Source organism: Talaromyces stipitatus, genomic scaffold (assembly GCF_000003125.1).
Source record: "Talaromyces stipitatus ATCC 10500 scf_1105507295491 genomic scaffold, whole genome shotgun sequence".
NCBI lineage: Eukaryota > Fungi > Ascomycota > Eurotiomycetes > Eurotiales > Trichocomaceae > Talaromyces > Talaromyces stipitatus.
The window spans coordinates 817,864-844,301 of NW_002990122.1; the positions used below are offsets into that span (position 1 = coordinate 817,864).

The 26,438-nt window shown below is 43.6% G+C and overlaps 10 protein-coding genes across 10 annotated transcripts, besides 2 other annotated features; 7 read left to right on the forward strand and 3 right to left on the reverse strand.

Annotated features, from left to right (window-relative positions):
* Window positions 1–101: 101 nt before the first annotated feature.
* TSTA_110150 (uncharacterized protein) lies at window positions 102–1,714 on the forward strand (the record flags this gene model as incomplete). Its single annotated transcript, XM_002488546.1, has 4 exons — window positions 102–325; window positions 551–683; window positions 999–1,151; window positions 1,322–1,714. 4 exons carry the CDS (start codon window positions 102–104, stop codon window positions 1,712–1,714), a joined length of 903 nt encoding a protein of 300 aa, XP_002488591.1.
* Window positions 1,397–4,996: a mobile genetic element.
* TSTA_110160 (polymerase, putative) lies at window positions 2,369–3,397 on the forward strand (the record flags this gene model as incomplete). Its single annotated transcript, XM_002488547.1, has 2 exons — window positions 2,369–3,124; window positions 3,245–3,397. 2 exons carry the CDS (start codon window positions 2,369–2,371, stop codon window positions 3,395–3,397), a joined length of 909 nt encoding a protein of 302 aa, XP_002488592.1.
* TSTA_110170 (uncharacterized protein) lies at window positions 3,866–4,285 on the forward strand (the record flags this gene model as incomplete). The annotated part of the gene is made up of 2 exons (XM_002488548.1): window positions 3,866–3,986; window positions 4,029–4,285. 2 exons carry the CDS (start codon window positions 3,866–3,868, stop codon window positions 4,283–4,285), a joined length of 378 nt encoding a protein of 125 aa, XP_002488593.1.
* Window positions 4,997–5,311: 315 nt separating the features above from the next.
* Window positions 5,312–5,332: a microsatellite.
* Window positions 5,333–10,695: 5,363 nt separating this feature from the next.
* TSTA_110180 (cytochrome P450, putative) lies at window positions 10,696–12,168 on the forward strand (the record flags this gene model as incomplete). Its single annotated transcript, XM_002488549.1, has 4 exons — window positions 10,696–11,054; window positions 11,103–11,462; window positions 11,514–11,961; window positions 12,013–12,168. The coding sequence occupies 4 exons, from the start codon at window positions 10,696–10,698 to the stop codon at window positions 12,166–12,168; spliced, it is 1,323 nt and encodes a 440-aa protein (XP_002488594.1).
* Window positions 12,169–12,326: 158 nt separating this feature from the next.
* On the reverse strand, window positions 12,327–13,898 carry TSTA_110190 (uncharacterized protein; the record flags this gene model as incomplete). Its single annotated transcript, XM_002488550.1, has 2 exons — window positions 12,327–13,537; window positions 13,571–13,898. 2 exons carry the CDS (start codon window positions 13,896–13,898, stop codon window positions 12,426–12,428), a joined length of 1,440 nt encoding a protein of 479 aa, XP_002488595.1. The 3' UTR covers window positions 12,327–12,425.
* An 809-nt stretch (window positions 13,899–14,707) lies between these two features.
* On the forward strand, window positions 14,708–15,211 carry TSTA_110200 (uncharacterized protein; the record flags this gene model as incomplete). The annotated part of the gene is made up of 1 exon (XM_002488551.1): window positions 14,708–15,211. One exon carries the CDS (start codon window positions 14,708–14,710, stop codon window positions 15,209–15,211), a length of 504 nt encoding a protein of 167 aa, XP_002488596.1.
* A 2,371-nt stretch (window positions 15,212–17,582) lies between these two features.
* Window positions 17,583–18,144, forward strand: TSTA_110210 (uncharacterized protein; the record flags this gene model as incomplete). The annotated part of the gene is made up of 2 exons (XM_002488552.1): window positions 17,583–17,723; window positions 18,088–18,144. 2 exons carry the CDS (start codon window positions 17,583–17,585, stop codon window positions 18,142–18,144), a joined length of 198 nt encoding a protein of 65 aa, XP_002488597.1.
* Window positions 18,145–18,603: 459 nt separating this feature from the next.
* Window positions 18,604–20,112, reverse strand: TSTA_110220 (vacuolar calcium ion transporter, putative; the record flags this gene model as incomplete). The annotated part of the gene is made up of 6 exons (XM_002488553.1): window positions 18,604–18,711; window positions 18,768–18,824; window positions 18,873–19,378; window positions 19,469–19,655; window positions 19,757–19,848; window positions 20,031–20,112. The coding sequence occupies 6 exons, from the start codon at window positions 20,110–20,112 to the stop codon at window positions 18,604–18,606; spliced, it is 1,032 nt and encodes a 343-aa protein (XP_002488598.1).
* Window positions 20,113–21,357: 1,245 nt separating this feature from the next.
* On the reverse strand, window positions 21,358–23,289 carry TSTA_110230 (uncharacterized protein; the record flags this gene model as incomplete). Its single annotated transcript, XM_002488554.1, has 9 exons — window positions 23,181–23,289; window positions 22,891–23,112; window positions 22,771–22,834; window positions 22,674–22,721; window positions 22,335–22,624; window positions 22,236–22,268; window positions 21,629–22,173; window positions 21,516–21,572; window positions 21,358–21,459 (listed from the first exon to the last, which is right to left on the reverse strand). The coding sequence occupies exons 1-9, from the start codon at window positions 23,182–23,184 to the stop codon at window positions 21,358–21,360; spliced, it is 1,365 nt and encodes a 454-aa protein (XP_002488599.1). The 5' UTR covers window positions 23,185–23,289.
* Window positions 23,290–24,985: 1,696 nt separating this feature from the next.
* On the forward strand, window positions 24,986–26,033 carry TSTA_110240 (uncharacterized protein; the record flags this gene model as incomplete). The annotated part of the gene is made up of 2 exons (XM_002488555.1): window positions 24,986–25,746; window positions 25,850–26,033. Exons 1-2 carry the CDS (start codon window positions 25,124–25,126, stop codon window positions 26,031–26,033), a joined length of 807 nt encoding a protein of 268 aa, XP_002488600.1. The 5' UTR covers window positions 24,986–25,123.
* Between the last annotated feature and the right edge of the window lie 405 nt (window positions 26,034–26,438).

Below are 26,438 nucleotides of genomic sequence, written 5' to 3' on the forward strand. Positions count from 1 at the left end.
GCAAGGCACTGTATTCAGAGGAACTGATAGAGAACTCTACGACAAGGAACTGGAGAACCGTGAGCGAGGAGGCGTGCCGAACGGGAGCTAAAAACGGCCCGATGGCAGTACCCGAAGGCGGTCCGCAGACGCCAGAAAACTCTGCACGGAATGAGGCCATCCTAAGAGCCCCAGGCCGGAGACAGAATCTACAAGCAGAAACCCTACGAACCCTAGTGGTTGAATTCTCCCCATTAGATGATGGCAAAAGAATCTTGTACCAAATGGTTGCAAAACTCATCAACGGCCTAAATACAGCGATCATCCAACAGACCAACACAATCGAGTTAGCAAGAGCAGAAATCCAACAAATCAAAACAGAACAAATCACCCTGAGAGAACAGAACGCGAGATTGCAGAAGGAGATCCAGGCGCTACGCACCCAGATAGAGAACTAAGCAACTATAAACCTACCCCTAAAACTATGGGCTGAAGTTGCCTCCGCAATCAACCTATCAGTGATCAACATAATCCCACAACCCTAGAAAGAACTGAACTGCGTCCAAATCAGCACTGCACGGCCAGAAACAGCGGATAACAATGGAAACAATAAGGATAATTTCACAAGATTCCTGCCTACTGATACCGCGAATAAACATATCAGAATGGCCCTATCAACCACCAAACCCATCAAAGATGTACAGGTAGTGGGTGTTGGCACCACTAAGATAGGCTATATAATTAGATTTAGAGATGCTCAGTCAGCCGAAACAGCCTAGAACAACACCGCATGGCTGGAAGAACTGGGAAATGAAACCAAGCTGGTGAAACCCCAATTCGGTATTATAGTTTACTGAGTGCCAACAGAAGACTTTAACTTGGACAAGGAAAAGAAAGAAGGAATTGAGAAGATTATGGAAGAGAATAACCTGGCCAAGAAGGGATTTGAAATCGAGGATATTGCATAGCTAAAGAAGAAGGATAGCCCGCTGGGAAAGTCCGCATCTATGGGCATCTAGCTAAATACACCAGAGGCAGCAGAATCTATCATCAGCAATGGCCTCCTAGTTGGACAAAGATATATCGGAAGTGTAGAACCCTATAAAGTTGAACTAAAAAGATGCTATTGCTGCCAGAAGTTTGGCCACCTAGCTTGGTTATGCAAAGAACAGGTAAAATGCAGCCACTGTAGTAGCCAACACAAGCAACACAACTACCCTCTAGGAATACAGCCAAGGTGTGCAGACTGCAATAGGGAACATCCTACTGGGCATAAAAGGTGCCAAGCACCTCTTAACCCGAATTCCTCCCAATAATGTCATCAACACTACGTCTACTACAGTTGAACATCTGGAAATCCAGGGCAGGAATGGAAGCCCTCATTAACAATCACCAGAGCCAGAACCTGGATCTACTATTAATCCAGGAACCATCGATCACCACATATCGCACCTACGTCAACCACAGTGCTTGGCGACTCTATCGACCAACATACCTAAATACCAATGAATCTATCCGATTCCGCAGCCTCCTCTATGTCAATAAGCGAATCTCAACTTCCTCCCATCGCCAAATCCATTGTAACCACCCAGATCTGGTGGCCATCAAAGTATGGACTGCAGAGATACAGTTCCTTATCTTCTTGGTTTACATCCCATCACTAGATATATACCAAGCCACTAGCACAACCTCTGCTAAATCAGCACTAAAAGAAATTAAAAACACTATTGAATAGCACACCAGGGAATCTAATAAATTCACAAGGCTGATACTAGCGGGAGACTTCAACCAACATTATCCTGTATGGAGCCACCGCTCTGTCAGCCACGTTTTCACCGCTCAAGCGGAAGAGCTAATCAACTTCTTTTAAGAATATCAGCTTCAATGGTGCTTACCCCCAGGGACCCCAACATACTAGTTACCAAGCCACCCAGGGAAGACATCAGTTCTTGACTTGACACTCACTAATGACCTAACCACACTGATCAAGTGCCAGCTCTACTATGACAACTATAGATCAGACCATCGTGGAACATACTCTGAATAGGACCTGCGACTAGAACATAATGAAAATGCAAAACCTAAGAGAGCATATGATAGAGCTGACTGGGCTAAAATTGGCTAAAGACTAGTTAAGTCGCTCGGTCAAGCACTAGAAATACACTCCACTGCAGACCTTGACAACAAAGTCAACCAACTAGTGGAAACCATAATAGTAGTTCTCGACTAGCACGTCCCATTGCAAAAACTATCACTCTACTCAAAACGCTGGTTTATGCTAGAGCTCAAACCCCAGCAGACTCTCCTGAATTAAATATGCTGAAGATGGCAGACTAGCTGTGCTACCCTAGGCAGTAGCCACCCAATTACCACATCTCTCTTCAACGACATGCGTCAGAAACGACGAGAATGGACTAGAACCATCGAGAAGGCTAAAGCTGCTCATTGGAAGGAGTTCCTAGACAAGGCCCAAGAAGGCCACCTCTGGAAAGCAGCAATATACATGCGCCCACGAGACTCATACACAAATATCCCGCCACTAAAGGTGGGATCCGAGGAGGTCACCGAAAACAACGCAAAGGCCAGAGTGTTTCTAGAAATCTTCTTCCCGAAGATGGCAGACCCAGAGAAAGAAGACCTGGTACTACCCTTAGAGAAAATACCATGGCACCCAATCACAGAACTGGAGGTTTATTGGTCACTCAAAGCCACCAAGAGAATGACAGCTCCAGGGGAGGATGAGATCATAACCCTTGTTTGGAAGCATCTATGGCCATATCTCTGGAAGGTGATTACCTATATCTTTACAAAATCAGTGGAATTAGGCTACTACCCCCATCGGTGGAAGCGAGCGCGCATCATAGTGCTGAGGAAATCCGGGAAGCCAGACTACGGTTCTCCAGAAGCATACCGACCTATCTCCCTACTGAACACCCTGGGGAAGGTACTAGAGGCTGTCATGGCTCGCAGACTGTCATTCTGGGCTGAGTCCTATAAACTACTCCCAGATACCCAGTTTGGAGGCCGGCCAGGACGTAATACAGAACAAGCGCTCTTAACCCTGGCAAATGCGATCGATCGCGCGTGGCTACAGTCAAAGGTGATCACGCTGGTGGCATTTGATCTCAAAGGGGCATTCAATGGAGTAAACGACTCAAGCCTTGATGCCCACTTGCAGGCTAAAGGCATCCCAACCGTAGCCAGACGCTAGATCCGGAGCTTCATGAAGAGCCGGTACGCCAGCATCTCCTTCAACGATTTTCAGACAGAGATCTCCCCGCTCGAGAATGCTAGTCTGGCACAGGGATCCCCGCTGTCCCCAATCTTATTTAGATTCTTCAACTCCGACCTGGTCGACCAGCCCATCAACTACTATGGCAGCGCGTTAGCTTTTATTGACGACTACTTTCGATGGTAAGCCAGTCAGTCTGTGGAAGACAATATCAGAAAGATTCAGGAAGAGGATATCCCCTGCATCGAGGCATGAGCCTAATAGATAGGATCCTCATTTAATGTGAAGAAAACAGAACTAATTCACCTGACAAGGTCTAAAAGGCAGCATAGAGTAGGATAGATCACAATAAATGGGACAGTAATTAAGCCAAGCGATATAGTAAAACTTCTAGGTGTGATTTTTGACAAGGAGATGCGGTGGAAGGAACATGTATAGCAAATAGTCAAGCGAGCAACCCAGGTGAATATTGCCCTGGGGGGATTGAGACACCTCTATCCAGAGCAGATGAGACAACTCTACCAAGCATGCATGACACCAATTGTGGATTATGTATCCATCATCTGGCACAACCCACTAAAGGATAAGATACACCTGAGAACGCTGGGAACGGTATAACAAACCGCCCTTATTCACATTCTCTCTGCCTTCAAGATGGCATCCACGGCAGCCCTAGAGGTGGAAGCCTATGTGCTACCAACCAATTTACGACTCAAACAACGCGCCCAAATAGTGGCTGCCCGCCTCAGCACCCTTCCAGAGGATCACCCAGGCCGTACAGTAGTGACCTGAGCAGCAACACGGAGCAACCATATAGGAAGCGGACCTCGATTCCCTCTGGCGGAGACCCTGCGGACAATGGACCTTACTCGACTCCAGGCTCTAGAAACAATTGATCCAACCCCCCCACCACCATGGCAGACACCAGCATTTATAGAAATCGACATTGAACTAGACTGGGATAAAGCCAAAGATAAAGCATCTGCTAGGCAAAAAGCATCTAGCATCATGGTCTTCTCCGATGTATCAGGCCAACAGAACGCACTAGGAGCCGCAGCAGTAGCGCTAGACTAGAATCATAATATCATCTAGCACTGGAAAGTCTGCATCAGCTCTATGGAATACTGGTCGGTGTATGCAGCAGAGCTTATGGCAATATACTATGCCATCAGCCTTGTCCTTAAGATTGCAATGAAGAATCAGGTCACCTTAGTAGACCAACAGGAACCAGTAACTATTCTTAGTGATAGCATGTCAGCACTCCAAGCCATCTTGAACACACAGAATAAATCAGGCCAGAGGATTATTCAAGCGGTTTAGTAAGCAGCCCAGGAGTTAAAAGCGCAGGGAATTCCGCTCCGTCTCCAATAGGTGCCAGGACACTGTGGTAACCTGGAAAATGAAGTGGCTGATCGACTGGCCAAAGAAGCAGTTGGCCCAGATAAAGAACACCCCTTCCAACATCTTCTTTCACGAGAAAAAGGTTTCATCCGCAACCGAATCTAAGAAGACTGAGAGTGGGGATGGAGAACCTCCAAGAATGGAGGCCACCTTCGCTGGATAGATAGAGATCTACCTGCAGTTCGTACCCAGAGGATGTATGGCTCGCTGCCACGCAATCGAGCCTACCTGCTCACCCAACTCCAAACTGGCCACTTATGGCTAGCAACACATGGCAAACTACATGGCCATAGAGAGGATGACAAGTATGAATGTGGAGCGATAGAAACAGTGGTTCACATCCTAATTCACTGTCCCAAATTGAAGAGCATATGACAAGAACTACAGAAGAAGATCAGGACTACATTTAACAATATTTCGGACATGCTGGGAGGAGGAAGTCAAGGTAAGCAAGGTAAGGAGGGTGATATGCAAGGCGGTAGCATCTTAGATGCAGTACTAGACTTTGCAGAGGCATCACAGAGGTTTCAAAGCTAGGCGCCATAGGGCTGCTGACAGAACACCTGGCATGTTGGCCACCATAGGCCGTGACGAGACTCTAAATTCATCTTTATGTAATGGATTACTGTACATAGACATAGATAAGGATTAGATAGTTGTATCCTGCATATCGCTTCGGCGAGGGGTCAGGGTATGAATCACACACACACACACACACACTGTATACGATATTTAGATAAAGGGAACTTACAAATTGCAGGCACTACTGTACTCAGAACCAAGGAACCAGAAAATGGGTAATAAGTTTCGATGTTGATTATTAGAGTTCGATTGTGAAATTTACAAGGCTCTGGCCAGTAATTTAAGGGTGAAGAAAAAAACTTCCTTTAGATTCGCTACGTATTTCGTAGGTATTAGCATTTTCTCCGGTTACGGAGTTGCTGATCCCAGAGGATTTGCCTACTCAAACGCCAATTTGGAGATGTAGAGATTACTCGTCTGCGTTGTTTACTTGTGAAAATGTAATATATGTATCATTTGACGATTACTCTCGATATGGTCCAACATCTGATGCACTACGGACTAAACAGTACAAGCGTGTTTTGGCCTTCAAGATCATTTTCGGAAATGTGCCAGGAGCTCAGTGAAGTATAGGGCTCAATTTTGAAGCTATATGTATAGCTGCTACGCGTTTCATGTCTGCCTTCCCTAGACAGTACATCTACGAATTTCTTTCTGCCAAAGTACTTGTACTCAAGGAGAAAGAGATTCGAATTATGAAGCTCATATTGGTCAAGGTACATGTACACTGGATCAGAATGCAGTTTGTTCGAACTCTTTTTTGATTTTTTCAAGTTCAGCCGCCGTTGGTCTGTAGAAAGCGGAAGACGTCACTAGATGGCAATCCAGTTCTAATAGACGTGACGACACAGGTAGCGAGCCTTTTGCCCAGCCGATTCCCTCATCAACCTTATTACTTGTAATGGTGATCGTACGACCGTCTTCCAGACCAAATCCTTTTTCTGCGGTATCCGCTATCACACCGAGTAAACCCCGACGCAAACAAATAAGAGACGTGCCAAAATTGAGTAGAACTGCATCTTCGGTCACTTGTATGCTGGTAATGAAAATGGTGCCCGGATCCATCTGTTAAGCTCAAATTTTCGTCTGATATTGCTGGCAGGATGCTTCTTGCCTGATTTATTTATATAACATAGTGGTGCAAGGATTGCCTTAATAATGTGAATAATCAGAAGTCGATAGAGCCGGTTTACATAGACAGAACGGGAAAAGAGATATGTCGGAGGATGTGGGCTGTACTTATATTGCACACTCTCCATCCATTAAGTACATAAGTAGACAAGAAGCGTAATTTGATTCCATTTTCTAAGGCAGCCTAACACTCCAACCGCCCATAATTTAGATTTCTAAACCGTGTATTTATGTAATCCTAGTTCTGAGGTTCTTAATGATTTAAGCTGATGAGGCTCTAGAAGATGTCATATGTGTTCTAGTTAAGTGGTGAGGTCGAGCTTTGATATCAACACCTCGCCTACACCGGACTGGTTCCAATACGACATAGAGGCAGGCATCTACGTGACTCAGGTGATATCCTGTCATAAGCTTATATACACCTATACGTGTCTCGGAGCAAGCCCTAGAGCCGGCTGCTCCACAGGCTCGTTGAAAGGAGCCCGTATGAAGACGGATTACAAGCCAGCTTACGAGGTAGTTAGTACATACACTCAGGTCGTGGATCAGGAGACCATATCTAGAGCCGGTAACGCACGAGCTTAATGAAATGAAAAGGCCAAGAGCGGACGTCTAGATCAGTGGTAAATTAATAGTATGTCGTAAAGTCCCTTTCAATATTACAATAATAGTAACTACTGCCTGACGATGCAATTGCCCGTAATAGCTAGCGCTTATCTGAGTATTGATTCGACTACCGCTGGGCCTATCGCAGAACGGCCAAATGTATTGGTGATTCGCGTTCACACTTAACATTCGCTTTTGCTTTGAAGAAATTAACACCTGTAAAGGTTTAGTCCTTGTAATATCCAGTCTGGTGGTCAAATACTTACAAGGCACCGATGTACTGAATAATAATTTCTGGACTAATCACTGTGCGACTACTTTTAATCAGCCTATATTTTCAACAATATCATGGAAAGCACTTAGTCAGCCATACAGGTCTTTTAGACTAGCTCGGAGACAGTCCATTTTGCGCTGGAGATCGTTCATTCTGAGCTGCAGATTATCCATTGCTTGGTCCTCAGCTGTCATAGCTTGCTCCCGACAAGGGAGTGAGTTGGGGTTAGCGAACATTGCTGGTGAGAGTGAAAGTGAAAGTTGTGTCAAATTCTTCGAACACTCTATTTATAAAGAAGAATAGGACTAGGCCTAAGTAATCCAAGCCCCTGCGTCGCCGCCTTGTGTGATTTGTAACCCAATTTGTAAGCTGGACTTTTAGGCTCACATATGCTAGCGTCGCCAGTAAATTATATAAAAAGAAGCCTGAGATAGTATGCGGTACTGAGGGCACTGATTATGTGTCGCAGGTGTTAGTGTTACTGTTACTGCCAGCGGGCTAAAAATGCTTAGGAATTCAAACTTATGAATAATGGTCCACAGATAAAGCATCGCCCTCAAATACGCGCGAGAAGCAGTCAAATGGTGATTAAACCCAAAGGGCTTTTTCAAGCATCGTTTATTCATTCAATTGCAACACATTCGTTCGGTATTTACTGTCTCTTGGTGCACTAGTTATCAATCTTAAGCTGTTGAACACAACTCATTAGAAGCTGTAAAGGCTTTTGGAAACGTATAGTGCAAAGGTCAATACAATAGATGATATATGCTTGACACCTTTGCGCCACGTACTCAGTACACTCAGTACTAGTCGGAACCATGATCACATAGCGGCCGCCGAAACCTTCCTGAGAAGTTATGGCGCAAAAGAGAAGACTAATAGGGTTCCATCCTTTTCCATAACTCAACTATTTAGTAGAGTCTGCAGTGAGTGATCTAGGAGAGCACACCGTAAAGATACTGTACATGTAAGTATTGTGCCCATTCTTCTGCGCTGTACTGTGACTGCAATAATGGGTTAAGTGCTTTTTTGTTGTGACATAGCTCACCGTCTCAACGATGTTTTAGTACATGGATATGGTTCTGAAATAAATTAATAACTATATAAAACATTGAAAGGTGCCTGATACTGTATTGGTACTGTAGTCGTAGCAAGTGATGCCCTAATTGCTCCGAGGCGAGGAGTTCTCGGATCATCTCACTTGCCCGTTCCAACCAATTATTATTCATGACCGCCTTGAACCACATAATTGTACACGTCGCGTCTAGCCTATCTATGGAGAGTAAGGGGGTTTTCAGCAATTGCTGTAGCCGTCAGATAACCCGAACACCAAACGAGGCAGAGAGATTGGCCGTTCGAGCTTACAGGTCTAAAAGACACCTTAAGGCATATATCTGGGCACCTAGATTTCAGTCCAATGTTTAACCCTCAAGATAGCCCATACATCACCTTGCCAAAAGTTTCTATAAAAGACCGGGCATTGAATCTGACAGATGAGGGAGACAGAGAAAGAAATATCCACTTCTTTTCTTTGATCCTAGTAACTATCTTCACGATTGGCCTGGAACAAACCTACTAATCTAGTGAGGGAAAGTGACCCACCAACAAGGATGGAAATACGCGTTGGGGTGGGTTTTCATGGTGCTCATTTCAGGAACATATTCTAACATGTATTTTCTAGTACTGTAGTGAATGTAGGTTGCCAGAACAGGTCTAGCTAGCCTCACAATACCGGTCGACAGTCGAGTCTCAAACTTTTATAATCTACTATGGTAATATTTGACTAATGAAAATATGCTGCAGAGAATTGTACATGTCTCCAATTCTAATGGATAATTTCATGTACAATACAAATAAGGACGCAGTTGGATCCTAGGTCAGGACGATCTCATCCCGCAATATCTGCCAGAAGCGCCTTCTTGCTCTGCACCACATACATGTAGCGATTCTCCTTGTATGCTAATGTTACTGTACGCTAGAATTGGCTGATCGTTCTTGAATTGTGACTATATCGATGAACGGGATATATTTGTCAGTTCCCATCTGATTGATTCTCTTCCTCAGATCCCTAGTCTTTTTCTTGCGATAACGCCGAATCTCCTTGTCGGGATCATAGGTAGGATCATGCCCTTGGCAGAGTCTACATGAACGCATGTCAGTAGTTTTTGCAAGCTTATTACGACTGCCAGAGACTGGGATTTATTCAATGATATGTAGTAACGGTATGTTTTGTCACCATGTATTAGTGAGCTATTATTATCCAGTAAGATCTTTGTCACAGAACTGATTAAATCGAGGAGCTGAAATCTCACCCAAGGCTAAATGCAAAATGGGCTAAAAGCTGCTATACGAGCAGAGGTGTCAGAGTCTTGTGGGGTATAGATCTCCTATCATGTAATGACTAGATTTCTCGGTCAAGAATCTATCTTACTACTAATGCGTGGGTAATCCGAATTTCGCTCGTGTCCTCGCATGCGCTACCTATATGTACCAATGACGATGAAGAATGGCTAAGGCTTGTCGGTTCCCTTACCTCGCCGAGATCAACCTAATAGATATATACCACAGAAAAGCTGGTGGGAGATGACTAGACCTTGGTGCCTGTGTCTGGGCGACATCCTTGTTAGCGACAACCTATGCTCTACTATTGCTTCCCGATTGTCTACTCCCTGCCTTCTGGGTTTGATAAAAGACGAGAAATAAGACACTTCGCTACCGGTCTTCCTTTCTGTTCCACTGTTCACCCGCGGCCCTAATAATGCAACTATAAACTTGTCATGTGTTCCTGCAGTGTTCAGAGTTTTCATATTTGATACGATCTGGATTATGGCCCAGAATGGTGTCAAACCTCTCCCTCGTTGCAAGGTGGTCTGGAAATGGAAACAATTACAGAAGAGTCTCCAAATTTGCCGCATGTAATGGATCATAAAATTACTTTCTATATTCCTATACAGCTCTCAAAAAAATCCATCCCTATTGGCGTCATAAGTAACAAATAACAGGAACACCAGCTGCTACGAATGGGAAGCTTCAGGCACTAATGTTATAACCATGTTTTAACCATATTAGAAATTGGAATACAATTATAAGCTGCGGGTGAAGCGATTCGTAAGCTAGCTCCGGCGCGAGTCACAAGTCGTGTAATCTATGCTGCCTGGGTGGTCCAGAAGAGCAAGTATACGTAACTGGCTCGAATTAGACTATTAAAGAGGGTATCGCTTTCACAAAAGTTTGAAGTCATTCAAACTATCCATTGAAGTCATTTATGGTTTTACTATTCTTCGTTCTTATTCGCTTCGAAACTTGTGACTTATAGTTAGCCATGGAGTGGAACCAGATTATACGGCTTGGTCCTTTGCTAACATTTGCTCTATATTATCTGATATGGATTGTCTACTCTAAAACACTTCACCCATTGAGTTCCATTCCAGGCCCGTATTGGGCGTCAATCAGCCGAACATGGTATGTCTGGAGGGTATATTGCGGAGACATGGATCTTGTTCAGAGACGCCTACATGAGAAATATGGATACCTCATACGTATTGGTCCTAATGAACTCTCCTGTGCAGACCCAAAGGCTAAAAAAGATATCTATCGTTTGAGAAATCCTCTTCAAAAGACGGATTTTTATAGCGTATTCAAAAACCCTAAAATTGGCGCTGGAGAGAATCTATTTAGCCTTACTAACGAAAAGGAGCATAGCAAACTTAAGAGGGCAATAGGTAATGTCTATAAGTTGGAAAATATAGATGAAAAATGTGTTGACCGATGCTCCCAATTATTCCTCGGACGCATTGGCGAATTGGCAGACGAAGGGCACAATATTGAGCTCGGCAGATGGCTCCATATGTATGTCTCATGATCCGTTACTTTGCACTAATTGATCGTGTATTTTAGGTTCGCCTACGATACTATCGGAGAGATATTTTTTGGTCATATGTTTGGTTTTATGGAGCACCGCTTTGATCACGGCTCATACATCGAGTCCGTGAAGCTGTTGATGCCGATACTGTGCATAGCTGCTGTCAGTCCAGTATATCTTCGTCCAATCATATTCGGCTTTTCTTTTATGGTGCCAGCAATTCGAAGGGCTTTTCAGGCGTTAGACAATATTAACTGCGCTGCTGAAAATATCGTGAAAACACAATTAGAAACTGAACAGACAAACAATAATGGTCTTCTACAGAAACTATTTAGCCTTGAAAAAAAGAAGGCTATTAATATGGATCATGTTAAGATGGAAGCCTGGTCTGCGTTGTAAGTATTAAAAGCCTTAACAGCAAAATTAATGCTAACCAACTGTGCCAGATTTGCTGGAGCAGATACCACAGCCATAGCGCTCTGTTCAATATTTTACCATTTAATGCGAAACCCGACGGCTTATGAGAAACTACAAGTTGAGATTGATAGCACCTATCTATCGATATCCCCTGGGGATGATATCAGCTTCAGTGAGGCAAGAAAACTGCCTTATTTAAAAGCTTGCATACTGGAAGCGACGCGCCTTTCCCCTAGCATCGGTCTAACATTACCTCGCGTTGTTCCACTAGACGGACTGAGTCTGTGCGGCCGTCATATCCCATCATCATATCGAGTGGGGATTAATCCTGCTGTGATTCACTACGATGAAACAGTATTCGGCAGAGACGCATCGCTGTTCCGTCCAGAGCGATGGCTTGAGGAGAATGCCGCAGAAGATATGGGTAGATATCTGCTTAACTTTGGCGCAGGGACAAGGACATGCATAGGACAGAATGTAAGTCTTCCGGTAAACTATTTTAGGATTCATCAGGGACTGATTTGGTAGATTGCGAACCTCGAAATGTATAAACTACCTCTTGCAGTGCTACGGAGGTTTCACATTTGTATGAAACCAAACCAGGCATGGAAGACACGAGACGTCTGGTTCAATCAGCCAGAAGAACTTTATGTGAAAATCACAAGAAGGTCATACCCTATGTAATGTTATTACATGAAATCTATTATACACTTGGTTGCAAAACCAGTGCGCGCTTCTACAAACTTTGATTGTTTTTAACTGTTTTCAACTGTTTTCACCCTAACCTGTATCCAGGAAAGCTCCGGATTAATGATATTCCTGTGATTTACTTTAAGAATACCATCACAGGAAAACAGTCCATAGTTCATTTTACCAGAACCTTCCACTCGAACATCCCTTGCATTTGGGTTTTTATCTTTTAATACTGTACTATCCTATTTTCATTTTAGGTGTGTTTGGCCCGAATACCATGCAACCAAGAGTTGACCATCAGTCATTTTGTCGCAGGTTGAGTGACCTTGATACTTTACACTCGTCGCTGCCTGGCTATGGTGGTCATGAGATTCCAGAGCATACCGCACGAAAGGAAATTTAGCATGTATGAACCCAGACAAAGTCGAAGATTTGATGTAAGGCGTGAGCGAACCAGGCCGGCTAAGGTAGTTCTCACAGCTTTGTCTCATATATTCCTGGGCCTTGAAATAATCATATGTAATACCGTTCTCCTCAAAAATTTGACGTAGGATTTCCGGTACTGTTTGATGAATGAATCGAATGGAGCCAGAAGACTTATCCAACTCCACGAGACCTCTTGAATTGGTGACAACGAATTTTTCTACCTCTGGCTTGGTCCATGTTGAAGGCTGATTGGATCGGTCAGGCAACCCAGAGAGGACTGCAAAAAATAATTCCTCCATATTTAGCGGACGTTTAGCATGCATCACACATTGGACACACCGCAAAAACTCCAAGTAGGTTCCCCTCACAACACCTTCGAAACATGCTTTCATTTCTGGTCTATTCACGATATCTTCCAGGCATTGTTTCATTTCTGGCAACACGTCGTCCAATGCGATTCGGAAGTCGGATATTTGTTTTTCCTCCCATAGATTAATTAGACTTTCTATCCAGAGAAAACATCCGGAGGATTTTTGCACTATTTCGTCAATGAGAGAATCGCGCATCTCTGGGACTAAACGCTCCAAGTCCTGTAAATTATTTTTCAGATAACTTTGAATCTTGTCATAATGACCTTGCTGTTCTTCTAAAATCACGGTTGGACCTTCGTAAGCAGCGATGTACGGATAATGCCGGCTCGAAAAACAGAATTTGATGGACGATGAACAATTATTACAGAAATCAAGTAATTCTGAAAGTTCGTCCGACCAACAAGAATCCAATGCATCTATGAAGCATATCAATGGCCTGGACATCTTCGTAATTGCGGTTTTCAAACAAGACTTTAAGTAACGTTTATTATGAATCTTCTTGATACTCCTATCAATCTCCGGATTGCGACGTAGAATCTGATAAAGCATGACGCAGTATATTTCTGCCAATGATTTGCGTGGATGAAGCCGAGTACCAGTGACTGAGCAGAACGTCACCGTTGCTTGATCGCGCATCTGATAAGCGGTGAACCGAGCAATGTGCTCCATCAAAGTAGATTTACCAGCGCCAGGTTTGCCCTTGATCCACAGAAATCGTTCCCAGGATTTAAATTCATCAGTTTTCAGCAGCCAGTGGCCTGCGACAGATTCACGTGGTATATAAGAAAAATAACTCTCAGAATCGTGCATCTGAGAGTCACGACTGAGATGCTCAATGGTCTTGGTGCGGTTCCGTGAGGAGACTTCATTTCCGGGTAACCCGAGCGCTTGGCGGCGCGCTTGTCGGCGCGTAGTCACCCCCATAGGCAGTCGCAAGCTAATTCCAGCCGCGATCGATTGAAGAATGAATCGTTGACAGTCTTGAGACAGGCTGTTATGGAAGATCAGCCTAATTGCTGCATAAGAAAAGTCGATCGCGGAACTCTGCTATTTATATACTAGCAAATTAGCGTGCTTCTGCTGGTACTGTTGAGCTGAGGTAAGTTCGGAAGCATAAACTTGTTCATTCATTTTTCTAATCTTGAGGGGCTGATGGACTGGTTATATACACCATGTACATAGTACGCACAGACCTACTTCCTTATCGGAACAACACATCCACCGAGATATTCTAACTTACTCTGTATACGGAGTATTCAACAGGGACTAAGCACCATTGGCCTTGCGGCGTGGCTGTGTGCTGAATTAGCCATACTCTTGAGTACAGTATTTTGGGTCATGAAACATTCGATACCGTCTCGTTACCGAAACCTGAGACAAGGGTTCGGAATAATTCACAAATATGGCCTAGCGCCATCTTGGCTATAGGGGTTCAGAAACAATTGAAGAGAGTTGAGGCGCGCACTGGTTTTGCAATCAGCTGTATGGGGGGGAGATAAGGGGAGTGGGGACGGATTCTTACTCCCCTTTCTGCTTCTGGGAGGTTTACTCAAGACTATTGTTAACCATAATACGTACAGCGTGTAGTATACCCTGTACCAAACAACTAGTCTCGAAGTAATCCTTACGGTGTCATTATTAAATAGCTATTATGCAAGAGAAGTACATGTACCATTTATAGATTCGAAGTATTGCTAGAGCGGAGATATACTGTAGTAACTCCCATTCTTCGCATGCTATGGTTGCCTACGATCATGGCTGAGAATTCCGAATCCAAGCTCAAGCCCACTTCAAACATACCAGGAGCTGATATACCTACATATATCAAAGACCGCGACGACGAGTGTCCACACCTCCTAGGAGACTTTGAAAACTTTATTACCTCAATTCTCGAACCACATAAGAACAGAATACTGCTTAGAAATAAACACGCACCTCATTCGGACCTGATGCCCACATTAAACCGTCTATCTCACAGACTATTGAAACTTGTTTCATTAACAACGGGTCAAGCACACCCTTCCTGTCCGGAGTCCGTGCTTCGCTACCATCTCCTCACATCCTCTCAACTCGACGATCTGGCGAGATATTACCATCAAATCTGGCCACCGACACCAGAGACATATCAATACCCGAAAATTATTATACCATGGATCGGGACGGAAGAGCAAGATACGATTGATATTGAGACTAAGCGCGAGCGGATAGGGAGATTCATAGGGCTAAGAAGGACTTGAGGGGAAAGGTGATGTTGTCAGAGATTAGCAGTATGCTGCCAGGAAGAGATGTTGAGGAAGGAGTGCGGAGATAAAGATATGCCAATATCCCAAAATCTGGCTAGTGAATCATCATACAAACCTTGAAGCAGATATTTTTAAACTATTATATACATGTATATCAGTGCAGGTTATGCATCATAGAGCACTCAGACTCGAAGGTAGCAAATAATTGACCTAAATTTTAATACTACGTTTCATTCAAAGCCTATGTCTAAATAATATGTGCCGCGAGTCTACAGCTGCACTAGGACTACAAGGTCAAAGACTATAATAGACGGAACGAACAGATTGTTATATAATGTATTAAATGTAACTGGGCTGATACATGTATAACTAATTACAATAGTAAATATAAGACGTAGGCATTCTCAAGCATTCAATTCGGGATCTCAGTTTGGCCGTCGGTCTGCTGATGAAACGGGGTACTCACCCTTCGCTTGATCAAGGAATAAGTGCAGACTTCCGCCCAAAATTGAGATGCAATTCTTATAGTATTTTGGCCAGACAGGATCCACCGCGGGGATGCCTAGCTTTACTCAATTTATTCGTGGAATAAGACTGCAAAATCAGCTGCGGATATCTCTTTCTAGCGCGGAATGAACTTAACCATCTTTATATAGTGATTAGCAACGTCCAACGACAAGGATAGGATTGCATTATAATCCCGTATAGCTACGGAGTATGTACAGTGACACTGGAACACAGTTCTGTACGAGAATAATCGCTTGCCCGTCTCAAGGCTCTGAGCCGGCTTCGTTCTATATACACGAGGTACCCGTCAGGCACGAAGCTGAGATGTTGATGTCTAACCAGAACTCTCAAATGCCCGCGCTTACCGCCACAGAGATTTTGGAGTCCGATCTGCGAGACTCTACCAAATCATCTTCGAAGATCTCGACACCTGATCTATGAAACTTCCGCTCCGTAGAGACAGTCATTACAGCTGTATTCCAGAGCTGGACTGTATGGTCACTGGATGCTGACACCAGCATGGTTCCATGTGGAGAGAAGGCGATTGCCCTCACTCTGTTAGTATGGCCCTCAAGTGTCTGAAGTAAAGAGCTCCAGTTCTTCTCCATAACTGGCAATTTTCATCCACCGGAAGACTCTTTGTTGAAAATGACTGCCGAAATGGCTACTTTCTGGTGTGGATATCAATGCACTGACATATAATTGGAGTTGCACGTTCCATGACAGAAAACTATGGGAAATAAATCGTTTGACATTCTGGGTATATTGACAGAGAAAGGGCAGGTATTGGTCTGTAGAGTACTTGGATAACGTTTGGTAAGTATTTCGGGCGGCCTTATTGATGCAATAAACTGTAGGCAAGTCACTGCTTGTGTACTTTCTGCAGCTCTTCCCATCCAGCTCAGGGCTTTTAGCCAAGCTATGAGATGTTGTCGCATAAAATCGTCAACTGGATCCTTGTCATATATCTTGATCTCGTTTCTTCGGAGATGTTGCACCCAGTAGAGACATGCATAACGAAGCGCAGGACGTATATGTCGCTGGATACGTTTCTCTTCCACCTCCGCTCGCAGGATGCCAGGGTTAGAATAATCTAGGCCGCATATATTCTCCTTCAAAGTTGCTGACATGAGACTCAGGCAATCGAGTAACAACTTCCTATGCGCACCTTTCTCGCTAACTCGGAGACTTTCTAGGCCACATCTGGTTGGGTTGACCAGGTAGTCTCGGAACGAGGGATGATGCAATCGAAGTTCATCACTTTCTTCTGGCGGGATCTGAAGGATTGAGTGAAGATCAATCACTGTTCTAATAATCTCATTCTAACACGTTCAGGGCCACGCTGCAATCTACCTCATTGAGACTCAATAAGCAACTTTTTCGACATATGACGGATACATTATTACGTCATTCATCATGGCCTTAAACACGAGTCGAGATCCAATGATCGATCTTAACCGTCAGCATCAATCTTATTATCACTCACTTGAATCACAAATCGGTTATCGACTTTTGCTTGGTGGGACTGGGCATTTCAAGTACTACGAATATGATACTTGATGGCCGTTTCCCGTCGGTAGAGCACTATGTGCTATGGAAGATAAGATGGCGGCTTCGTTGAATCTACAATAGGGAGCATACGTCCTTGATGCGGGTTATGGAGTTGGTCATCGCTATTCACCTGACAAGTCAATACGGCGTCAAAGTCCAGGGCATCGACATTGTTCAGCACCACTCAGACAAAGCCGAACGAAATATCACTCAAGCATGCCTCTCCAAGAATCAGGCTATTGTGAAAAAAATCGACTACCACCATTTATAAACCTTTGAAGGCGACACATTTGACGGAATTTACACAATGGAAACATTCGCTCATGCTACAGAGCCTGAGACTATCTTAGCTGGTTTCTTCCGTATACTTCGCCCCAGTGGCCGCATTTCTTTGCTCGAGTATAACCGTGAGCTAACCGAAAATGTTCCTGAGGTTCTCGTACTTCCGGTGTGTTTCAGCAAATGCTTGAAAATGCCGGATTTACTGAGGTGATTGTCCGCGATTATTCGGAAAACATCAAATCAATTACAAGACTTTTTATGCTCTCGGCTACATTTTTTTCTTGATCATTACCTTCTTCGGTCTAGAGCATTATTTCATCAACACTGTTGCCAGGGTACAGATGCATCGGGGCCATGGCCATTGGCGGTATTTAGCCATATCCGCAAAGAAACCGGGACACTCAATTAAAGCAGGAAAGACCGATAATTATGTTTGGAGAATCAAAAGAGACAGATCATTGCCATTGGTTTATAGCCTTTGCAATGGAGACAAGGCGGTTCTAGTTGGTGAATGAAGAAGGAATTGATAGGGCTCGGTGACCCAGCTCAAAAGCGGCGTGGATTTGGAAGCCGAGGATGCTCAATAAACCGGAAGGGTCATGGTAATCGTGAGGTAGTGATCACATATCCACCAATGAATGGATGGAATGACATGGGGTTTAGGTGAGAATATTTATAAATCATATTCACAATCGCTCCACAGTGATTTTCTGCAATAAATGATCATAAAGAATAATCAGAATAGTATGTCTGCCTTTACATGTTCATGAATCTTAGATAAAGTAGCGTCTATACAATATCTCGCATGACTTACCATGAATGAGTGGCCATATTACTAGTTATGAAATGGATGTGTGAACCGGAACAGCAGCAAATATAGTATTTTATTGAGATGAGCAACCAACCAATCCACCCAAACAGGAAGGTCTTTCACCTGAGACGAACCTCTTTCCGACCTTGGGGAATCGCGATTGCATGAGGTCTAACTCGTGGTGCTACATCTTTGAAGCTAAGTCCGACCATCTCGAGGTCTACTTGCGTTAATCTCAGATTTGCTGGTAGCTCCATACTGCCCAGGCGATGATGGCGTAAAACATCATCAATAGGACACCTTTGAAACGACCACACTTGCCATCAAAAACGAGAGAATAAAACTGAAACACTGTTAGACAAGAATACCAATTGAAAGCCCAATATAAGGATTGCATACTGCGAGTACAGCAACGAAAAGGAGATGGAGGCGATATTCGTCGCGGAAATCCGAATCCTGCAGAATATTTCAGTAAGACGAACCTCTATCTAGCCTTTGACTTACTATTTGATCTTTCCCCGTCATCCGATCTACCAATATAGTAAATGGAAGTAAGAGAAGAACACACTGTATACTCGATCCGTATGCTGAACTGATAGTATGATCTACTTTTCCTCCAAATGAGCCGATAACCTTTGCTGCATTACCACATATCGGCATCAAGATAAAACCGAAGAAGGACTTTGAGATACGGGTTTCCCATAATGTCAAGTCATCAAACGATTGAACTATGGAGCGGGCAGATAATGCAATCAATGATGCTGAAATAAGTGAACTTGCTATAGCAGAGTACAGCGAGAACGTTGAGACTCCTTTCCAATCTTTGTCTTCATGAAGCAAGCCCTTTTCAATATCATCTTCAGGGAGAGTGTCCATTTCTCTATCTTCGAATTGCTCAAGACGTTGGGGAAATATCAATTGGAAGATGGGATAGACAATAGATAGAAGGACAACGCCGGTGGCTTTAGCAATATCAGTACACACATAAACTTGGAAAGTCCACATGTTCACTGACCAGGAGAAATGTTGTCGGTTGTTGGGGTACCTAGTTCTTGACTCAGTGACCTATTCGTTTTTCAGATCTTTAAACAAGCGCTCACCACCAGCCCACTTCCTCAACCTTATCGGAATAATCAGAATGTCACTAGCGAGCATTAGGCAAGCAGTTGCTAGATGACATTTGAACTCGTCAAAACGCTGCTGGTCACTTAACAAGAAGCATGACCCAACAACTGCTAGAAGAGTGAAGATAATGCTTCCTATCAGGAAGTCTTGAACAAGTGCTATCTGATTATGAATAAGTGCTGTGATAACAATAATCACTTCCACAATGTTGGTGAGTATTGTATAAGAATTTCTAGTAAATGACTTCTGCGCTGACAACCTACATCATTAAATGGGCTAGCAATCGGGAGGCTGTATGTTTTCGTACCAATTTTTAATTCCCGCAATGGAATACGAATATACAAGCGTGAAGGGACTTTGGCAAGCATTAATTAGCATCACTCGATTCGAGTAAGTCGATAAAATATAACTTACATGATGAGAAAAAAATTCAAAACGAGAATGTAAGTCCGATCATTATCAGTATGCCCACTGAAGACTTCCAATATTCAGTAACTTAGCTTTTTGAAAAATTTAGAAGAACACCATTCAACATACCGGCAGCTGGAAGACAGGTCAAACAATCAATCATATCTTTTACCCGTGATTCAATTAAGTATGTTGCAGCACAGTTTAACATTGCGAGTCGTTCCGAGAATTCTGTCGTCCTTCTCTGTAGGAAAGTTTCGAGGAAGTACTTTAGCGGCGGTTGCAGTTAGGTGCTAGAGAGTTAGCTTAAGGGAATTAATACAGACAGATGCAGGACCTCCTTCATTTTTTTAATTTTAGTTAACTTAGTTAGAATAGTTAGTTACATGTTCTCTCTTATGTAATTTACTCTACAGCTAAGATGTGCTAGTTAGGCTGGCATGTGCCTCTCACCATATACCAATATTATGAATAGAATAATACAAATACTGCTAGAAATTGATAATGTCAAATGGGCAAGCATTACTTATGTTAGTCATGACAACAGTACGTATTATGAAATACCATTCTAACCATGCTAGGACTAGCTTCAGATAACAAGCCTTTTACGGTGGGGCAGGACAAATAGAGGAAGGCTTCAAAAGGAACTACGGAGTAAAGAAAATAGTGTTTACTAAAATTTGTGACATGAATATATTCATTATAACCAGGCCTTCAAAGACATCCCATCCAAACTCTGTAATGTGCCTCTGGAGCGATACCTTTTTGAAAGGTCAATTTCTTCCTGCCTTTTCCATATGTATTGTAAAGAATATGATCACAGGTCACCTGATGGCTAGTGATTATTGGAATCTTTTGGTACTAGTCCGAACGGGGTTAGGCTCTGATAGGAGCGTACAATCTGGGTGAGGAATAAATTGACTCTGATTTGCACTCTCTAAAAACACAGCTAGCTACGCATCTTGATCCTCTTTATATACACAATATAGTGGCAAAATAGCAATCCTGAATCCAAAAGTAGGCCTGTCGATGTTGTGCCAATCCTGGGATCGGCAATTGTGTTTTTCCGGGGATTCACCGATTAGTAAGGTCGTCCAGAATGGGATTAGCGTATCAGATATCCAACAGTGATTCCGAGGCTAATTATAGTCTCAACCCCTGAGTTTTATGTAACAAGAGTGAGAGAAAGACAACGGAATACACAGAGATTCAACGCATCGAATCATCTCCTTATCAATACTTATAAGCATCTGGTCATTGATCACTATTACTGGACGATATTATTCCTCTGAGTCTATACGATCCATTCACCAATTTTTTTACATGTATTTGAACTTTTGAAGCTCAATAATACCGTTGAGCGTGGTGTTGAGGCTGTATAGAGATTCATAGTACAGTGAATCAATGATATTTATTGCAGCCTAACAGACACATCAAATAACGATTCTAGTCAATATCAGCCATAAAGCCACCCAGAAATGGCAATGATGATGTATAATGTCATCAGCAAGATACCTTCGAGCCAGTTAGATTTTCCATCGGCGATTAGGTAGTTGACCTTAACGCAATTAGTAGTCAGAAATGACATAAATTGCAGTCAATCGTTTTGCTTACCAAGAGGACGGCCATGAATAGAACGACAACTTGGAATCCGTCACCAAAGTCGAGTGTCTACAAAACGAGAAAGATTAATGCAGCTGATAATCAGATAGGATCATGGAACGTACCATGTTGTCATTGCCCATAACCCACCCGAGAACAACCACTAACGGAAGTACTAAAAGCGCAATCTGCATGCTCGAGCCCACAGCGACTGCAATCGCGATGTCCATTTTGTCCTTCACAGCACATGTCACTGCAGTAGCATGCTCTGCCGCATTTCCGACTATGGGCAGCAAAATCAGACCAATAAATGTTTTAGAGACACCGCTAGTGCCTGAGGTCACTGCATCAATAGCATTGACCATGAATTCAGCGCAAAGGGCAATAAATAGGGTGGATAAGACTAGTACAAGGACGGCAACGTAAAAATGGAGCTGCGGGGTCTCCTTCTCGTCCTTTTCATCCACAGGAAGTCCCAGTTGAGGGGTACCGGTAACTATGTACGCGCTAAGACCACTCATAGCGACCACTCCCTTCTGAGTGTCACCCTTGGCGCGACTCTTGTTGCGCTTCTCAGTTTTCTCGCTGGGTTTGTTGTAGATGTCTGCATGAGTTTTGAGTTGGAAGATGAGATAACAGGTATAGACGAGTAACAAAATCACAGAAACTCCTGTAAATCTGCATTAGCTCTCCAATTCTATCAGCCCCAGCGTCCGTCACCAACGAACTTACCACGTGAAAGCTCGTCCGTATGTGAAGCACCGCCTATATCCAAGGTCATAGTCAGAATCTATGCCTCAACTACCCCTAGAGCTCTGATATTGATCTTACCGGCGGACCATTTTCGAAAGGCTGTAGGAATGATCAAACTGGCCACAGCAAGAGCCAGTAAACTAGCTCCAGTCTGGGCGAAGAGTTTGCTAAACTTCTGTTCGGTTCGATTGATACCGCCAAAGAAAAAACACATGCCCATAACCAGGAGCAGGTTAGATAGCATACTTCCAATCAAGGAGGTTTGCACAATGGTCACTTCGTCATGAACAAGGGCGATTATGGCGACAATCAACTCCACAGCATTGCCGAAGCTAGCATTCAATAATCCACCTATTGTTTCTCCAGTCCTATAACCATATATTAAAAAATGTGGTTGATGTCTATATATGTACTTACCTAAGGGCTATCTCCTCTGTTGCATCGCTCAACATCGCTGCCAGCGGGCTATCGAGTTATCTCAGCTTAAATCTGCCATGTCATAAGTCGAACTTACATGATACCGATAAAATTAACCACAAAGACAGCTGTCATATTCAAGTTGCAGTAATTGATAGCGACTATGCTCAGTTAGTATTATGTATTCCGCGTGCAACATAAAAAGAAAGCTTCGTACTTCCAGCTGGAACGCAAAAAAGCAGCAGGTTGATCCAAGATTTAAAAATAGTTGCTCGTAACTGGCTGGCTATGGTAAATACGGGTCTCTTGCTGGAATCGAAACTTTCCGTCGTCCTCAAGTTGTTAACGCCAGTATTAGTATTCATCGCACCCGGATTTGGTGGCATCGAACTATTCTCAAAGCGAAGATCACAATGTCGGCCACTCTCTAAGTCTTGACCTAGAAGAGATAAATTTTAGCAATTTTATATTTCATAAATATTTCGCTACAAAGCGAGTTCAACTTACTCATGATTAAGATATGTGATAGTCTATCAGTACCTCCTAACTTGTGTCTTCAGGGGAAGGTTCAGTAGGGGAGACGGGGAGCTCCACGAGTAACGATTTAATGAAAATCAGGAATCGAGTTTGATGTGAAAATGGATAATCAGTATATTATATAGTTGTAAGTGCAAAACACAGCCACAATGAAGAAAATGGTCTCTTAGGTGGGGTGGTGTGATAGTGAATATCCAAGAGAGACAAGCTTAGAATAACAATGTTACATCCACTACTACAGTATTCTCACGGAGAAAACAAGTTACTTGCCGAATGAAATTTACGCTTAGTCTCTTTTAAGAACTTAGTTTAGACGCGAAGCGACTCAACTCTTGCCTAACCTTATAATAAGCATCCTTGTGGTAGCTATATTTCGAGGTAACCAAGAAGGTCAAAACAGGCAGACAATCATATCAATAATGTCCAAGTAACATTCAGTTATTTTTAGGACACAGATGTTGGAAAACACCTCAGCCCCGATCCCATTGTTATCCAATCAGTCCCATCGTTGGAATGACTAGCGGTGTACGCACGCAAGGCATATTGCACTAGGGCATAGACGCCAGATGAGCCTTGTGATTTGCAGGCCTTATGCACTATAGTGTGAGGCTGCTATTTACAGAGCGTTGTCAGACACTTTCAGATACTGTTGCCTAGCCCATATACCACATTACTGATGGCAAGCCAGCCTTTGAGTGTTAGATAGACCATCTAGGGAACTTTCTGTTATGTTTTCATTGCTGCAACAGACAGATTTGAAACCTCCTTCACATCTTTGCACGAGATTGATAAATCGACGCCGTTTACTAGATCGACGCCCCCAACTTGAAATTTATACCAAACCCGAACGTGTAAAATTTCTTAACGTAATTGTTGCATACAAGTCTCCTTTAGATTCTAAGAAACTCTCATGTCACTCATAATATTTAAATTACTAATCCTTTTTAAGGCTCTCATATAGATCTCCAACCCCTGGTTCTTCTAACTAACCTGCCTACTAGATTCCTCGATAGCTTAGTCGAGGGCGTACCAGCCAGCTCGTATGATGGCTTGCTTGGAAGCTAGTATGACGGTGCTCAGGGCTAACAAATATTATTGAGAGGGTAATATCTAGACACGAGGGAAGGAATCTGTCTAGCCAGGGTACGGGGGCCGTATTTTATAGCCAGCCATGTCCCTACTTGACGTATACACCAACCCGCATAAGATCACATGACAGAGTCTGTATGCCAGTATGGCACCGATGGCCGCCAACAATAAGAAACAATGCCGACAAATATAAGTTTCTTGACGGACCTCTTCCGTACGATGGATTTCCTATTTGGGAAACCATGTGGCGCACGCCGAGCCTGCGGAAGCTAGGGCTAAGCCGTTACAACTTGCTTGAGAGCTTTCTGATTCATTAACTTCGAGATACGGTATACCCTCTCTATAGAGAGTAGGAGATTTATAGGCCCCGAGTAAGCTAGCTTACAGAACCCGGCCTAGCCAGTTGACGTGTCAGTTGACAAGCCAGCTTACGAAAATTGATGCCTAAGCTTCACATTGGCTAGCCACTAGCTATGTCGCCCTACCCGCAAGACTGTTCCCCTAAACTAGTTTAAATACGGTGACCAGTATTTTCGATACTGCGTTTCTCTATGCCCCACTTTGCACGCTACGGTAATATTCTATTAATTCTAATACAACCACGTAGAAATGTCAGGTGTCCAAGCACCTACAGAGTATATAAACTCGAGTCTTCCTCCTCTCATGGGATCCTAAGTTCCTAACCTACAACTAAGTTCTATGCTCAACCGCCATGAAATGATGTTAGGCTCAGTCGCTCAATCCAAAAACGCACTGAAACTGTGAATCAATTATCACCATCGCAGATCATCCTTAAGACCGTCTTCTCTCCTCAGATCAACAATATGCTGCCCGCTAAGGTAATGCAAACTTCTGGTTCCTTACCCACAGCTCGCCTTTATTCCATGTCCATATCGGACGGACGCCCTAGTCATCCTTCTGAAATGGCCCAAGGGCCCGGTTTTCACAGGCGCGATTTTGTTCGGCGGAAACCTGAACAACAGCTAGCTGATTTAAAAGACCTACACGCTTCGAATGACCTAGTGACATTAAAATCCCTACTTCGAGTGACAAAGATCACTTTGGACCCAGAATTGACCAAGCTACTATTAGATGAGGCCGTGCGTCGTCGTGATGAAGATCTAGCCTGCCTCACCATTTCAAAAGGCAAGAATGCGGACAGCACCGTTAGCCTGGTTCTTACAGTCAATCGACAACAAGACATGATTGATTATTTCCTCGCCCTTGGAGCAGACATCAAATTGGATGACCACAAGGGAGAACCATCTAGTCTGAGAATAGCATGCGATTACCGAGACATCGAGCTTATCAAGCTACTCCTTAACCACGACGAGATGAAATGGATAGTCCTTCTGCAGCAGCTTTTACGGAAATTACAGCATTGTTACCGACCTACAGGAACGCCAACAGCTTCAAACAATGAAGGATACGGCGGATTACTACGGACGTTTGTCTATGCATCTTGCCGTATACTCAGCCAATTTTGAGATGGTGAAATTGTTGAACCAATAGGGCTGCTCTATTAATGTTCAAGATCGTTATGACTGTAGCTTGTTGCATATAGCCGTTACACGGCATATGGCCGAACGCGAAGAATCCTTCAAGAAAATTGTCCAGTGGCTCATAGATAACGGATGCCACCCTTTGGCCACCAACAATGCTGGATTGACTCCATATCAGTATGGCCGAACGCAAAGAATCCTTCAAGAAAATTACCCAGTGGCTCATAGATAACAAATGCAACCCTTTGGCCACCAACAATGCTAGATTGAAGAGACTGGCCAGTAGAACTTTGGAATAGCGTGTCTCTAATACCAACCGCGTCGACGAGCTTTCTCATCGTTTACCTACCTGCCACCAATCGATACTTACATGATTTTGCTCACGATAACTCACCCGTCGTGCCAGCTCGGCACATCTCGATTTGTCAGTCCTTCGTTTGTTATCTGGAGTTGTCACCAGCGAGGCATTTAGCTACTTCGAGCGCTAATGCGAGAAGTACTCTCGGTAAATCTCTACTAAGGAAAGAGGTACTGTTGGTTTAGCCGGGTTCTGGATCACGAAGCACAGGATTGCGGCAAGGACAGTCCAACTGCCTTACGTGTTGAGCCTGGTAATATTGAAGTTATTCCTAATATG